A 13,654-nucleotide genomic window follows, 5' to 3' on the forward strand; every position below is an offset into this window, starting at 1 on the left:
CTTGGTCTTCGGTGCCCCAACCATCGGCTCGATGACCTTCTTGAGCTTTCCGGCATCGACAGCCATTTTCTTTTTCTTCGGCTCCGAGGGGTTTGAGGCCTTGGAGCCGACCAGAGTCACTTGCACTTTCGGTTTTGGCAATGATGCTGTCGGTTTCGATTTCTTTGTATCGACCAATGGCGGTTTCAAAACCGAAGGCTCTTTAGTAATGTTCGAAGCCGGGCCTTTATGCGGGGCTGTAGAACGAGATTGTAGATCTTGGGTAAGGCCTAGTGGCGATCCCTCGACCTGAGCCTTATTGAGTGCGTCATCGTCGGCCCCCGTATAGCCGGTTGGGCCTAGCACTTCGCCTGAGCTATCTTCTACGGCCCTAAGGGCCTCCACGTCGTCTCCTACCTCATCGACGATGTTTACGTCTTCTTCTTGCACCTCTTCGTCTTCGGCGTCATACTCGGAGTCATGGCCCGAAGCCGGATCGGAGCAGTATTCCTGATCCTCCAGATCAACGACCTCTTAGTCTTCGGTCCCAAAGATGTTCACGGGAACAGGCGCTGACTTCTTGGACTCCAATCGAGCCGCGCGTCGAATCTTAAGAGTTTTCTTCGACCTGAACCGGGCACAGGCCATACAGTTGGCTTCGTTGTGGTCTGGGGACAGGCACTTGTTGCACACCGGGTGGACATCGATGTGCGGGTATTTTGCATTGCAAAGGGGACACCTCTTGAATGGACTTCTTTCCATTTGAGATCGAAGATCGGGTCGAGTGTGGAAAGAAAAACCTGTTGAGTCCTCGATGTCCTCTCGAAACAAAGGCACCGATACCGAACGAAACCATACCGACGCTGTTGAAAGCCTTTTGGCTTTGTAGAAAGTTTTCCTAACTTGAGCTAAGATAGTAACATCCGAACCCAATGGCGGAAAAAAACAATCTGAGGATGGAGAGGATGCCCATGCGCACTGTAGTCCAGGGGAGGAGCCACCTATCTCGTGATACTTCGAAGACTCTTCCAGGACAACAATGTGCAATCATCCGGACCCAACACTAGGCGGCGATCTATGCACAGATATGAATTCAGCTGCCCACATGCCTCGAACCCTGAATTTTCTCCATAGGAATTTATGGTCTGCTTTTCTATGAAATTTCTTCGGTCTACTTTTGAAAACTTGAAATATTCCTTTAAAGTCGTACATACTACTGAAACCTAATTGCTTACCTGTCGCAAGTAGAGATCCCAGTGCTGGACCTAGGAGCCCAGTACTGGATTACAAAAGTAACCAGAACGTACTTTACCTGTAACCTGAATTTTCTCCATAGGAATCCATTGTCTGCTTTTCTATGAAATTTCTTCTGTCTACTTTTGAAACCTACAAATATTACTTAAAAATCGTACCAACCACTAAAACATAATTACTTACCTGTCTTAGGTAGAGACCCCAGTGCTGAATCTAGGAGTCCAGTACTGGATTACAAAAGTAACAAGAACCTACTTTACTGTGCTTTGAATTTCCTTCCATTGGATAACATTGCTAGTTTTTCACTGGAAAGTTTCTAAGTGTCAACTTTTAAAATACCTTTATATTCTTTAGAAATCATTGCAATAACTAAAACGTTTTTACTAAACTGTTTTCAGCGTAGACCCCAGGACTTTATCTAGGATCCAGTCCCGAAGTTACAAAAGTAATCTGCTGCATTTATGTAGAAAAACCCATTGAGCTCAATGTTAAATTGTATTTAGAATTGTGTTGCCTACTGCAACCATTGTACCTATTGTACTTACAAAGTGTATTGCCTCTTTGCAAAGTAATGACCTGAGAGTACTCATATTGAAAAAAGTACCTGTTGGTTCTAAAAATAAAACTATATCTTTTGATATAAAAACAATTGGCCTGGAGTTCAGTCCTTGAGTGTGTGAAACCTTTTGCTGACGGAGTGTGTACGACAAATGCTTTACATTGTCCTCTGGTACTGCCCCTTACTGCTCGACCAAGCTACCACTTTTGAGAGTAAGGTCAGCCCTGACTTTATCCTCTGTTATACCTCTGGGGATTTTAGACTCTATACACACTGTACCTTACTTTAGTCCAGTATATATAAAGCCACTTTCTCACACTGTGAACCCCAAGTCCTGGAGTAATTGGAAGGTGGTGTGAGTATGTTGTACACACTGACTGTATGAGCTGGCTTTTATGAGCCAGTCGTCGAGATATGGGAAGACGTGTATCTGCCGTCTTCTTAAGTGTGCTGCTACCACCGCCAGGCACTTGGTAAATACTCTTGGTGCTGTTGTGACTCCGAATGGGAGTACTTTGAATTGATAGTGCTGACCGTCCAGTACAAATCTTAAATACTTTGTGAGCTTTGTGAAAGAGAATGTGACAATAGGCGTCCTTGAGATCTATAGTAGCAAGGAAGTTGTTTTGTAAAAGGAGAGGAAGACCTGATGGAGTGTGACCATGTGGAAGTCGTCTGATTGTATGTACAGGTTTAGTGGTCTGTGGTCTAAAATAGGCCTTAGAGAGCCGTCCTTCTTTGGGATAAGAAAGTACAGGGAGTAAACCCCCTTGTTTTGTTGACGCAGTAGAACTGGTTCTATTGCACTTTTTTGTAGGAGGGATATTACCTCCTGCCTGAGCAGCAGTTAATGTTCTTGTGACATTGGGCGCTGTTTGGGTGGTATGTTTGGGGGGTTAGATGTTAGTTCGAGACAGTAACCTGATTGAATTATTTGCCACACCCACCTGTCTGATGTGATGTTGGTTCACACAGGAAGGAATTGCTGCAGTCTTCCCCCGACTGGAGTGGAATGTTGTGGGGGAAGTGGAGGGAAGTCATTGGGCAGGGGTGGAGGCAGAGCGGGAGTTGTTAGTTTTGCCTCTGCCTTTGTTATTGTTACCCCTGTACCCCCTCTTTGGTAGCCCCTACTGAAGGTGGATTGGGTAGGGGTTTGTAGGAGGTGGAGGGAGTATCTGAGGAGTAGCCTCTAGTGGTGCCTCTGTATGATGAGCGACGAAAGGAGCGTCGGGGAGCTTGCGACTACAAGGCTCCCATAGATTTAGCTGTGTCAGTATCCTTTTTCATTTTCTCGAGGGATACGTCGACATTAGGCCCATATAGGTGTTGCTCATCAAATGGTTGATTGAGGATGGCACTTTGGACCTCAGGTTTGAACCCTGAAATGCGTAGCCAGGCATGCCTACGTAAAAGGACACTAGTGCTAATTGCCCTTGAAGCAATATCTGCTGCATCTAGGGCACAACGAATAGAGGTATTAGTGTTCGTTTAACCCTCTTGTGTAAGTTCATTGGCCCTATTTTTATATTTGTCTGGAAGGTGGTGCATTATGGATTCCAGCTAATCATAATGTGCCCTGTCGTACCGTGCTAATAGTGCCCAAGTGTTGGCAATATGCCATATATTTGCAGCCTGTGAAGCCGTTTGTTTGCCCGAGGCGTCTAGGAGTTTAGATTCTTTATCTGGTGGGGGGGCCTCATCTGACAATTGGGAATTGGCTTGCTTTCTCACATTAGAGACTACAAGGGAGTCTAGTGGGCAGGCCCTTTAATGTAGGCTGGATCTGAGGGGGCAGCCATATATTTTTTCTCAATTCAGTGGTTGATGACTCGAGCCCTGACTGGGTCTTTGAATACCTCTGGTACATGCTTAATAACCCCCTTAAGCCTAGGTAGAATTGAGGTGGACTTTTGTGTGGTGTCAAAAGTATCCATAAGTAAATCTTCCTCCACTGTCTGTGTGTAGGTCAACCCCATGGTATTGGGCAGCTCTATGGACAGGTTGGTTAAAGGCCATAGTGTCTTCTTGTGTGGAAGGCTTGGAGGGGTATATGTCATCTTGTGGCATGTTAGGGATGTCTGATGTGCTATAATCATCCCAAGGATCAGGTGAGCCAGGAGGACTAGGATTATCTAGTGGCTCATTATCTGCACCTCCCTCAGAATTCTTATCCCAGTCGTCATCATCTTCTATTGGAGTAGGAGATGGTGTAGGGGAGTGATGGGGGGAGGAGGAGGGCGGGGTGGGGGGGGGGGAGGAGGAGGAGGAGGAGAAGGTATTCTTAGAGGAGAGGTTGCAATGTCCTTCTTAGGATGAGGAGCTGGTGCAGGCGCATCTAGTGGTCGTTTTTTTATTACTAAGAGTCAATCGACCAGTTTTGGGATCGTTTACAAGAGTTTTTTGGATAAGATCTGGATGAAATAATTCCTCTGTGGGAGGTGGATTTTTTGGTACAGATGTCTTCGATTCCGTAGGCTTTTTTGGCACCAAACCGGTAGCGTCTTTTGGTTTTGAAACGTTTGCCTTGTCTTTGGCAGGTGGACGTGTGGTTTTTTTTGGTTCCGAGGCCTTTTTCGGTTCCGAGGCCTTTCTCTGCTCCAAGGCATAGGAGTTGGGCCCTTTGGTGGAAGTATTTTGCTCGGCTCCGAGTGTGCTTTTGGTGTTGAGTAGCCGGAGCCATTCTTCGGCTCAGAGTGCTTAGATGTGGAAGCAGCTGGCGTGGATGAGGAAGAAGATGGCTTCTTTTTCGGTGGCGGTAGGTGTGTGCCGGTACCGGGGGTAGGCTGAGTCGCCTAAAGGCTTAGTAGGCTTCTTTACCGGGCCCGAAGGCGATGTGTGGGTAGCAGTCTCTCGGTGTGCACCTGGGCGTGAAGGTGTGACCGAAGCCTTTTTCGAGGGCGTGAGGAAGGGTCGGGTGGACGTGTGTACTTACGACCCGCTGTGCCAGAGTGATGTCCTCGATGTCTGAGTCTTCGGCCTCCGAGTTGCTGTTGATGCCATGTTCAACCCGCTCCTGTTCTGGCACGTTGATGCCCTCTTGGAAGATGTCGTCTGGGATCGAAGATGACAAGCGATCCATGGTCCTTCGAGCTCGTCGGTCCCGAATTGTCTTCTTGGAGCGGAAGGAGGTGCAAGCGGAACAGTCTCTGGCCTTGTGCTCCAGTGAGAGGCAAAGGTTGCACACCTCATGGAGATCGGTGTGGAGAAACTTCGACCTACATTGAGGACACTTCTTGAATGGCGTCCTTTCCATGAGCGAGAAGATAAGGCCCAGGTAGGCCCGAAGGCCTTCGTCGACGAACGGAATCGAAGACTTCGAAGTTTTGAAGACTCGCGTCAATGGGGAACGCGTTCGAGACAATACCGTCGAAAAGGGTGAGGATTGCGCGCCGAAGAAGAATAGGTTCCAAACCGGAGCGCAGGTAACACATCCGAGCCCGACAAAAAAAACAATCTAAGGATGGAGCCGATGCCCATGCGCAGTGTAATCCAAAGGAGGAGTCACCTACCTCGTGACTTCCAAGACTTTTCAGGACAAAAACAACTGCAAACATCCGGGCCCAACACTAAGAGTCGATCTATGCATAGTGTGTAATCTGCAGCTCATATGCCTTGAACCCCCCCTTTTTGGACCGGCTCCCAATGAATTCTACGCTACGTACGCTGAATTCCTAGTGCCACAATTGGAACTGTTATAAGGCAGCATGGGAGGAGGGGGTTATACCACACACAGTGGCTCAAGCATTAGTGATATCACTTCCGAAGGCAGGGAGAGACCCCACTGACATGGCCAACTACCGGTCGTTTGTCATTATTGACCACGGAATATAAAATACCAAGTAAGGTGCTAGCTAACAGACTATTGCCCTCTTTGCCCAAACACATTCATATGGATCAAACCAGGTTTTTACCAACACGTAGCATATCATTAAATGTTAGAAAATTACACTATCTGACGACAGAAGCACCGCACATATACCCTCACCCGGGCTGTCTGTCTCTGGATCTTATGCTGAGAAAGGGGGGTCCCAGTAAACAAAGGAAAGTTATTCACAATAAGATAAAATCAATTATAGAGACACAGGTCATTCTGCTAGCATTGTTTATTATTTACAATGTAGCTACGCCACTTATTCAGGCAACCATTATAGACATTGTATTTACAATGATACGTACAGTGCCCTGGAAAAAGGGAAGAGGGGAAGTGCGAAGTGAGTGTAGGAAGGGGTAAAGTGACATAAAAAACAAAGCCAAAAAGGCTACAATTAATTGAAGATTCTTATACTGATTTAAATTGACAAAGAACAAAGTTCTGTAATGATACTACAAAATACCATGCTTCATGAGTGTACTTAATAACATGATTATGGGAATGAAGCTGAAAAATAAGAAAAAACAGTCGACGTTTCGACCCCTAGTATGAAGGCAGGCTGAGATTGATCCATTGCATAGGGGTCTTCATCAGGACATAGGACAGGGACACAGACCTATTTAGTACAGAAAGGGTATAGTACCATTAGGAACACACCCACACTTTAGTACCAATTAAAATTAAGCACATCGACGTTGGAAATAACAAAACATACCAGGGATGTTTGTTAGACTCGGTGAAGAGGGAACCAGTACTCCCACAAAGCACGATCGATGGGACCAGGGCTGGAGAGCCAAGCTCAATCATCAGATGCAACCGAAGATAAATAGCAGAATCAATCTCTATTGGAGGAAGGGAAACTAAACTTAGCTTATGCCACGCAACATGTATGATAGCCACATATAATAAAGTGGATAAACTTACAATGAGCTCCACTGTAATTCAGAGTGGATGCAGTAGCGTCACTGTCATTGACGACTAAGTAATTATGAACAATTAGTAAGTTGACCTCCAAAAGCGAAATGTCTAAAGAAATGAGGGTTGGATCACTAGATAATACTCCATAACACCAAAGCCATGGAAATCAATCTAACTTATTAAGAACAAAAACATGATCAAACTATAGCCCATTTACTACATACCTATCCATACATCCCAGCATGAGACGTAGGACCGGGACACTGGTCTCCAATTGTTAACTCGCAGGGCAAAATAAGGATCAATCAATAGATAATGGGAAGATTCTGAGAAAGGAAAAATACGGGGATCGTAACTGTCTGTATGTTAAAGGAGGACCTTAATACATTTAGGGTTAGACAGTGAAACAAACCTACCGTTGAGCGTTGCAAAGGGAAGAAACCAAGCCCGGGTAGGGTCTAATAGTTGGAGTTCACACGCGGTATCTGCCATAAAGGAGATCTACAAAGGTCTCCATTACAACGGGACCAAACATGGGAAGTAAGAAAATAATATCACTAAAAGGTGCGCAGACTCTTGCCGACAAAAGAGAAGGACCCGACCTTGTCCTTCTATATCTGGAGATTGCCGCTAGGTGGACTTTGATGGAAGAATGGGCAAGGCCCGCATGTGCTAATGACAAGATATATGGCAAGAGTTGATGCGGCGCGGACGAAAAAGGGTGAACTCCTTCTCGCTGACACCATAAATAGAAACGTTTCCACTTTGCTTTATAAGTCTTGTTCGTGCTAGGAGCCCGTGCTTGAGCTAAAATATTCCTACATTCGGCAGAAATGTCTAAATCTCGGAACTCTCTGTGCTCAGGAGCCATGCTGCCAATTGAAGCGAGTTCGGGTTCGGGTTTAGAACCTGGCCGTTGGACATTGACAGAAGAGACTGGCTGGACCGTAGATGTATGGGGTGGTCCTGCGACAGAAGGAGGAGTTCCGTGAACCAAAACTGGCGAGCCCAGGCAGGAGCCACCAGAATCATCCTGCATCGGTCCATCTTCAGCTTCCTGAGGATCCAAGGGATCAGGGGAAACGGAGGAAAGGCGTAAACAAATGCGCCGGACCAAGACATCAAAAGCGCATTCTCCAGCGATCCCCGATGGTGTTCCCTGCTTGCATAAAACTGGTATTTTTTGTTTGCCGGAGTGGCGAACAGATCGATCGCTGGAGTACCCAAGCGGGCAAAGATCTCCTGGACCACGGAATCGTCCAATTCCCACTCATGAGAACACGCTTTTAGGCGGCTTAGTGTATCCGCTTTTGTATTGCACACACCCGGGAGATGTTCCGCCACGAGCTCGATGTTCTGTGAAATTGCCCATTCCCACAGTAGCTGAGCTTTCTTGGAAAGCTGCGGTGATCTTGTGTCTCCCTGTTTGTTGACATAGTGCATAGCTGTGGTGTTGTCCGTACGCACTACGATGGAGGAATTTGTTATCCTTGCGAGGAAAGCCAACAGAGCCAAACGAATGGCTCTCAGCTCCAGAACATTTATATGAAGACGACGTTCCACTGGCGTCCAATGTCCACTGACTTGGAGATCCTGCATGACCGCTCCCCCACCTTGAAGGGAGGCATCTGTTGTAATTATGCGAGGAGCCGGAGGCATACTGAAGCTGAGACCCACCGAGAGGTGAGATTCCTTTATCCACCAGGCAGCCGCCTATCTCATTTGTAGGGTGACGGTAATCTAGTCGTTGAACGAACCGTCCACTTGCCTTCACTGAAGGTCCAGCTGCTCCTGTAAGGGTCGCATTCGCAGCCTGCAGTGCGGAATCAATTGAATACAAGATGAGATCGACCCCAGAAGAGACTTGTACATCCTGACCGATACTGAATGCAACCTCCGAAGCAGACGGGCCGAAGAAATGAGTTTGGCTTGTCTCTCTTTTGATGGGAAGGCTTTGCAGGAATGCTTGTTGAAAAGTGCGCCCAGGAATTTTACCGAATTGGCCGGCCGAAGGACCAATTTCTCCCTGTTGAGCCGGTCGAACAGACGCAAACATGTGTCTACTGCTCTCGTTGCCGTCTGATGACTTGGGGGCCTTCAGCAATCAGTCGTCCAAGTACGGGAAGACTTCTAGCGACTGCCTTCTCAGAAACGCTGCCACCGGGGCCAGCACCTTCGTGAAAATCCGCGGCGCGGTTTAATATAAATGGGAGCATCCTGAATTGGAAGTGACTCTTGCCCACTGTGAAGCGAAGGAAACGTCTGTGAGCTGGGTGGATCGGGATATGGAAGTAGGCATCTTCTAGGTCTAGCGTTGCTATAAAGTCGCCTGAATTCAGGAGGCGTAAGATGTCCTGGAGTGAGATCATCCGAAATGAAAGTTTCACGAGATAGGTGTTGTCCCTTAAGTCCAGGATCGGACGCCACTTGTCCTTTGTTTTGCGAATCAGGAAAAATCTGGAAAAGAAGCCTTCGCCTCTTTGCGATAGAGGGACACGTTGGATCGCCCCTTTTTGAAGCATTTGTTGAACTTCCAATCGTAGAAGGCTTAGATGTGTCGAATTGGTGGCGTGGGGAGCTCTGTACGGTGGAATATCCTGGAACTCTTATGTGTGCCCATGACGGATGATGTTCAATACCCATTGATCCGATGTTATCTGTTCCCAGCTGTTTAGATGTTGTGAGATTCTGCCGCGCACTGGTGGCACATGTGGCGGAGGAACAGTTGGCAGAGTCAGTAGGCCGCTATTGACGCTTGAAGGCGTCCCTGCCTTGACGCCCTTGTTGTCCACGTGAGGCTTGGCGAGAGAAAGATGATGATTGTGATTGTCGCTGAGAATACTGATTAGAGTACTGCGGTCTGTACGATTACGACTGCTGAGAGTAGCGTTGCTGTTGGTAACCCCCTCTGGTCGTTGTGAAGCCTCTTCCCCTTGCTCCACGGAAAGGTGACCTCCTATACTGCAGGGTGTCCAGGGACCGAGCCGTCTCTGTGTCCTTCTTTATTCCCTGTAGAGTGTCATCAACATGCTTCCTGAACAGCATGTCTCCGTCAAAGGGTAAGTCCAGGATCCTGTTCTGGACTTCAGGACGAAACCAAGTCGCTCGCAACCAGCCCTGCCTTCTGAGAACCGCTGCTCCACCTAGAGCGCGGAAAGTGGTGGTCGCGATGTCCATCGCGCAGTCTATTATTTCCGATGAGGAGCGTTGTCCCTCCTCCAAGATCTTCTGGGCCTCAGCTTTGGGATCGTCTGGAAGTTGGTCCAGGTAGGCAGAAACGTCGCTCCACATCTGACGGTCGTAAAGACCCAAGATTGCTAAGGCACTGGAAGCCTTGCCCAGCAAACTAGCTATAGATAAGAAACGCTTCCCAGCGTTATCTAATAGTCTTCCATCCCTGTCAGGTGGAGCTGTTAGAGGAGCCAAAGGGTTGCGCGACTTCCGTTGAGCTGCTTGCGATATAACCGAATCCGGTCTTGGTTGACCAATAAAGCAAGCTGGACTGGTATCCGGAGCCTTATACTTTTTCTCCAAACGTGGAAGAACAGTAATGACCGTAGCCGGCGCCTGCATCACCTTCTTTCCCTCTTCCCATATGTGGTCCACGATGGGAATGGATCGAACGGCCTTGCGATAGGGCTCTTTAAAATCGCAGAGAAAACAATCCGACGAAGTAGAAGGCATGGCGAGCTTAAAACGCGCAGTGGCCCTCTCCATCAGGTTGTGAAAACCTCCCACATCCGCCGGAGGCGAGTCTATCAGATCCGGTACTGGGGAGGCCGCGTCCGGAATTACGTATTCTTCCCATTCAACATCAGGATCTGGGGCCTGAGTATCTCCTTGGTCATCATCTGAAGAGTCTACACGTGTAGGCTCCACCCGCTGAGGAACCTCTCCAGTTTCTTGCACTTGCGGGAGTGGCAAAGACGGAGCAGCAGATGAGACTGGTCGTTCCTGCGTCTGCTCTTCAATCGGGCGCGATGCATCCCTGCGCCGATACTACTCCAGCATAGATCGCAAGTCCTCCAGCAAAGTGACCGGCATTGAAACCATGCCCCGCTGATCCGTTGTATCCTGGTATGGAACACGGTCTTGTTGTTGCTGCTGTCCGTAATAATATTCATTGTCTGACTCAGAGTCATGATATTTGACTTGCAATTGGGATGGACTATAAGCATCTCTAAAGACACCATCGTCCTCCTCAGAGTACTCTTCCTCGTCGAACAATAGGGCCGGAGGCAATGGGGTTACCTTCCTCGGCGAAGTCATATCAGGAGTAATTCGCCTTTCCCTGGAGATCTAAACCTTCACAAACGTCGACGAATCAGTCGTCGGCGAATCAGTCGTCGACGGTGCCGTCGTCGAGATCGTTGACGGTAGAACTGCCGCCATCGACACCACCGTGGTCGTCGACGGGGTTGTCCTAGTCGACGAGGTAGTCGTCGATGTTGTCGACGTCTGGGTCGTTGTCGACGTCTGGGTCGTCGTCGACGTGGTCGTCGTCAACGATTTTGTCGTCGACGGTGACATCCTTGTTGTCGTCGACGATACTACCTTCGTCTACGGCAAATTCTTCACCGACGGCAAAGGAGATGAAGTCGTCGACGGTACACTCGACAACGATGTGGAAGCCGTCGTCGACGATGTCTTAGACACCTTAGCCTTGCCAACTGAATAAGCCTCAACAGCTGGTTTCTTGAAAGGCTTGGAGACTTCAGCCTGATGGGTTGGCCCAGCCGAGCCATCTCCCCTTGTTCTTGTAAATGTAAATGTAAATGTAAATGTATAGGCATTTATATAGCGCACTACTTACCCGGAGGGGTCCCAAGGCACTTCGACCGCTGTGAAACCCTTCCTGGCTTCCCTGAGAGATGGTCCCTTAATGGGTATCTCCAGGGTGAGACCAGGCATCCCCGGCGGTCTGGTGGGGCCGTTAGTGAAGATGAGGCAAGCTAATGCCCAGAGTTGCCGAGTGTGATCGCTGATCAGAGTGGGCACCGAGGCGAGAGAATTATCGAGTCCGCTGACCCTGGTCCAGAAACCTGCCGCGCCGGGAATCGAACCCTGGTCCCGGGCCGTCCTCTGCTCTCGGGTCTGCCGCCTCTAACCAGTGAGCCACACTACCTCACCTGTTCTTGTCTTCGGTACCTGAGGTACCGGCCCCTCCCTCTCCTTTTCACTTGCGTGAGGAGATTCGCCGGGCCAAGGCTTGCCGCACCTGTCAGAGATCCCATGAACAGCCTTAGAGGGGGGTTAAGAAGAAACTGACGCAGATGACCTACTCCTCTTCTGTGACCGTCGTGAGGAAATAGATGAAGAAGCATCCTCATCATCACTTGAAATTACACCATCTCTCATCTTTATCTTCTGCAGCCAAGTTAATAGACGCCCCTCACGGTCACGCAGGGTTTTCGTAGAAAAGGTCCTGCAGATCTTACAATCCGCCACCTTATGGTCTGGATATAAGCAGTATATACAGTCTTTGTGCTTATCCTCAGCAAAAAGTCGTTTTTTAGAACAAGTGGCACAAGGCCTGAAAAGGCTTTTCTTTTCCTTGTCAGCCATCTAAAAGATTCCACAAACAAATCCTGTCAAGAATAGTAGAAAAGTAACTCAAGAAAAACTAGAGCAGAGCTCTAAGGAGACTCCCTATCACCAACATGCGGTAGTTGATATCTTGAAGCACAAACAATATAAATAGCATAATAGTGTTCTCATCCTTCACGAAGGATGAAGTACCTTGCCCTTTTTGTGTCCCTATACAGAAAATAATCTCTTCACTCATATATATGAGCTTGACTCACCTAAATTCCCTATATTATGTAGAGCACTACTGGTTGTCTTACTCAGGTCCCAACCCATTGAAGAGCACTTTAAAAGACAATTGAAGAAGTCATCTAGCATAAATAGATTTTAAAAAATGAAATGTTGCAAGCAGTACAACACGTGCGTCATACATTTCAGTAACTCATTCTACAATTACCATTTTTATTCCTTCGTTGCGGCACAGCATCTCGTACTTCTTTCGCTCTGGAAGGTAGTCGTCAGGGCGGCCCTTCTTCTTAGTTTTGCTGCTTTGCTCAGTCTCACTGTCCGTAGCAGATAGATTGCTTTCTTTCTCTTTAGTCATGATGTACTGAAAGTACTTCAGATTACCATTTGCTCTTTGATGTTCCGGTTCTTTAACAAACAAAGAAATAAACAATTTAAATATACCTCCTATCATTCTTAACATATAGATATACACACTAGTACAATTTTACTATCCCTGGTGACAGCCGTTTTTAAGAAACACCAATACCAGTGACAGACATGCAAAACAATAACTAATTTAACGATTGGAAAACTTACATTTAAACTGCATGGCTCGGTTTACAATGTATTTTTTATCATAATACAGTGGAAGTAAATATCCTGGCAGTACAATATTAACATCTTTATAACATAGTAGAACCCCCTCCTGTGTGCTGCTGAGGTTGATTTGTGGGCTGGTTACTACAAAATATTTTATACAGTCCTTTACAGAAAATGTAGTCCTTGACCCTGGAACTCCCTTCAATCACATTTTAACTATTTATTTGCCTTTGGCCCTGAACGGGACTCATCTGCTTTTCATCTAGGCTTGCGTTATTCACATAGTCCACATGTACAGGGGTCTAAAAGTTGTAAATTCTTTTGGAACAATGGCCCTCCCTCTAGTGCTTGAAAACAAGAGAGTAAAAATGCATATATCATACTTTTTAAATACATAAATAGATGGAATGCAATTGCTCATGAACTTGTACTAGTGCAGGAGATCAAATAAAAGTTGACAAATAGCAATATCTGGTTAATGGTCAGAAGTGGAGCACCGGACTCACATGGAAATGTTAGGTTTGCCAGCACATGTGTTCGCTGTGACTAGGTCGCAGGTCAGGAAATGCCCCACTGAACAGGTGCTGGATCCTGGAACAACGGACCAGACACCTCCCAAGAAAAAGAGCAGTAGGGTTAAGGCTGCGCCTTCCCCCTTGCCCCAGGTCGAGGATCAAGTCTCAGAGGAGGCTGACCTACAGGAATTGAGGGAAACTGAG

The 13,654-nt window shown here is 47.4% G+C and overlaps 1 protein-coding gene across 4 annotated transcripts in view; it reads right to left on the reverse strand.

Moving 5' to 3' along the window:
• Nucleotides 1–13,654, reverse strand: part of LOC147668257 (prolyl 4-hydroxylase subunit alpha-1-like) — a 415,422-nt gene that overhangs the window by 249,472 nt on the left and 152,296 nt on the right. For all 4 annotated transcript variants that reach the window (XM_086948664.1, XM_086948663.1, XM_086948662.1 and 1 more), the window contains exon 7: nt 12,565–12,761. In XM_086948664.1, coding sequence (XP_086804790.1) covers nt 12,565–12,761 — 197 coding nt within the window. The remainder of the gene's footprint in view (nt 1–12,564; nt 12,762–13,654) is intronic.

Source organism: Lissotriton vulgaris, unplaced genomic scaffold (genome assembly GCF_964263255.1).
Source record: "Lissotriton vulgaris unplaced genomic scaffold, aLisVul1.2 SCAFFOLD_1939, whole genome shotgun sequence".
NCBI classification, from domain to species: domain Eukaryota; kingdom Metazoa; phylum Chordata; class Amphibia; order Caudata; family Salamandridae; genus Lissotriton; species Lissotriton vulgaris.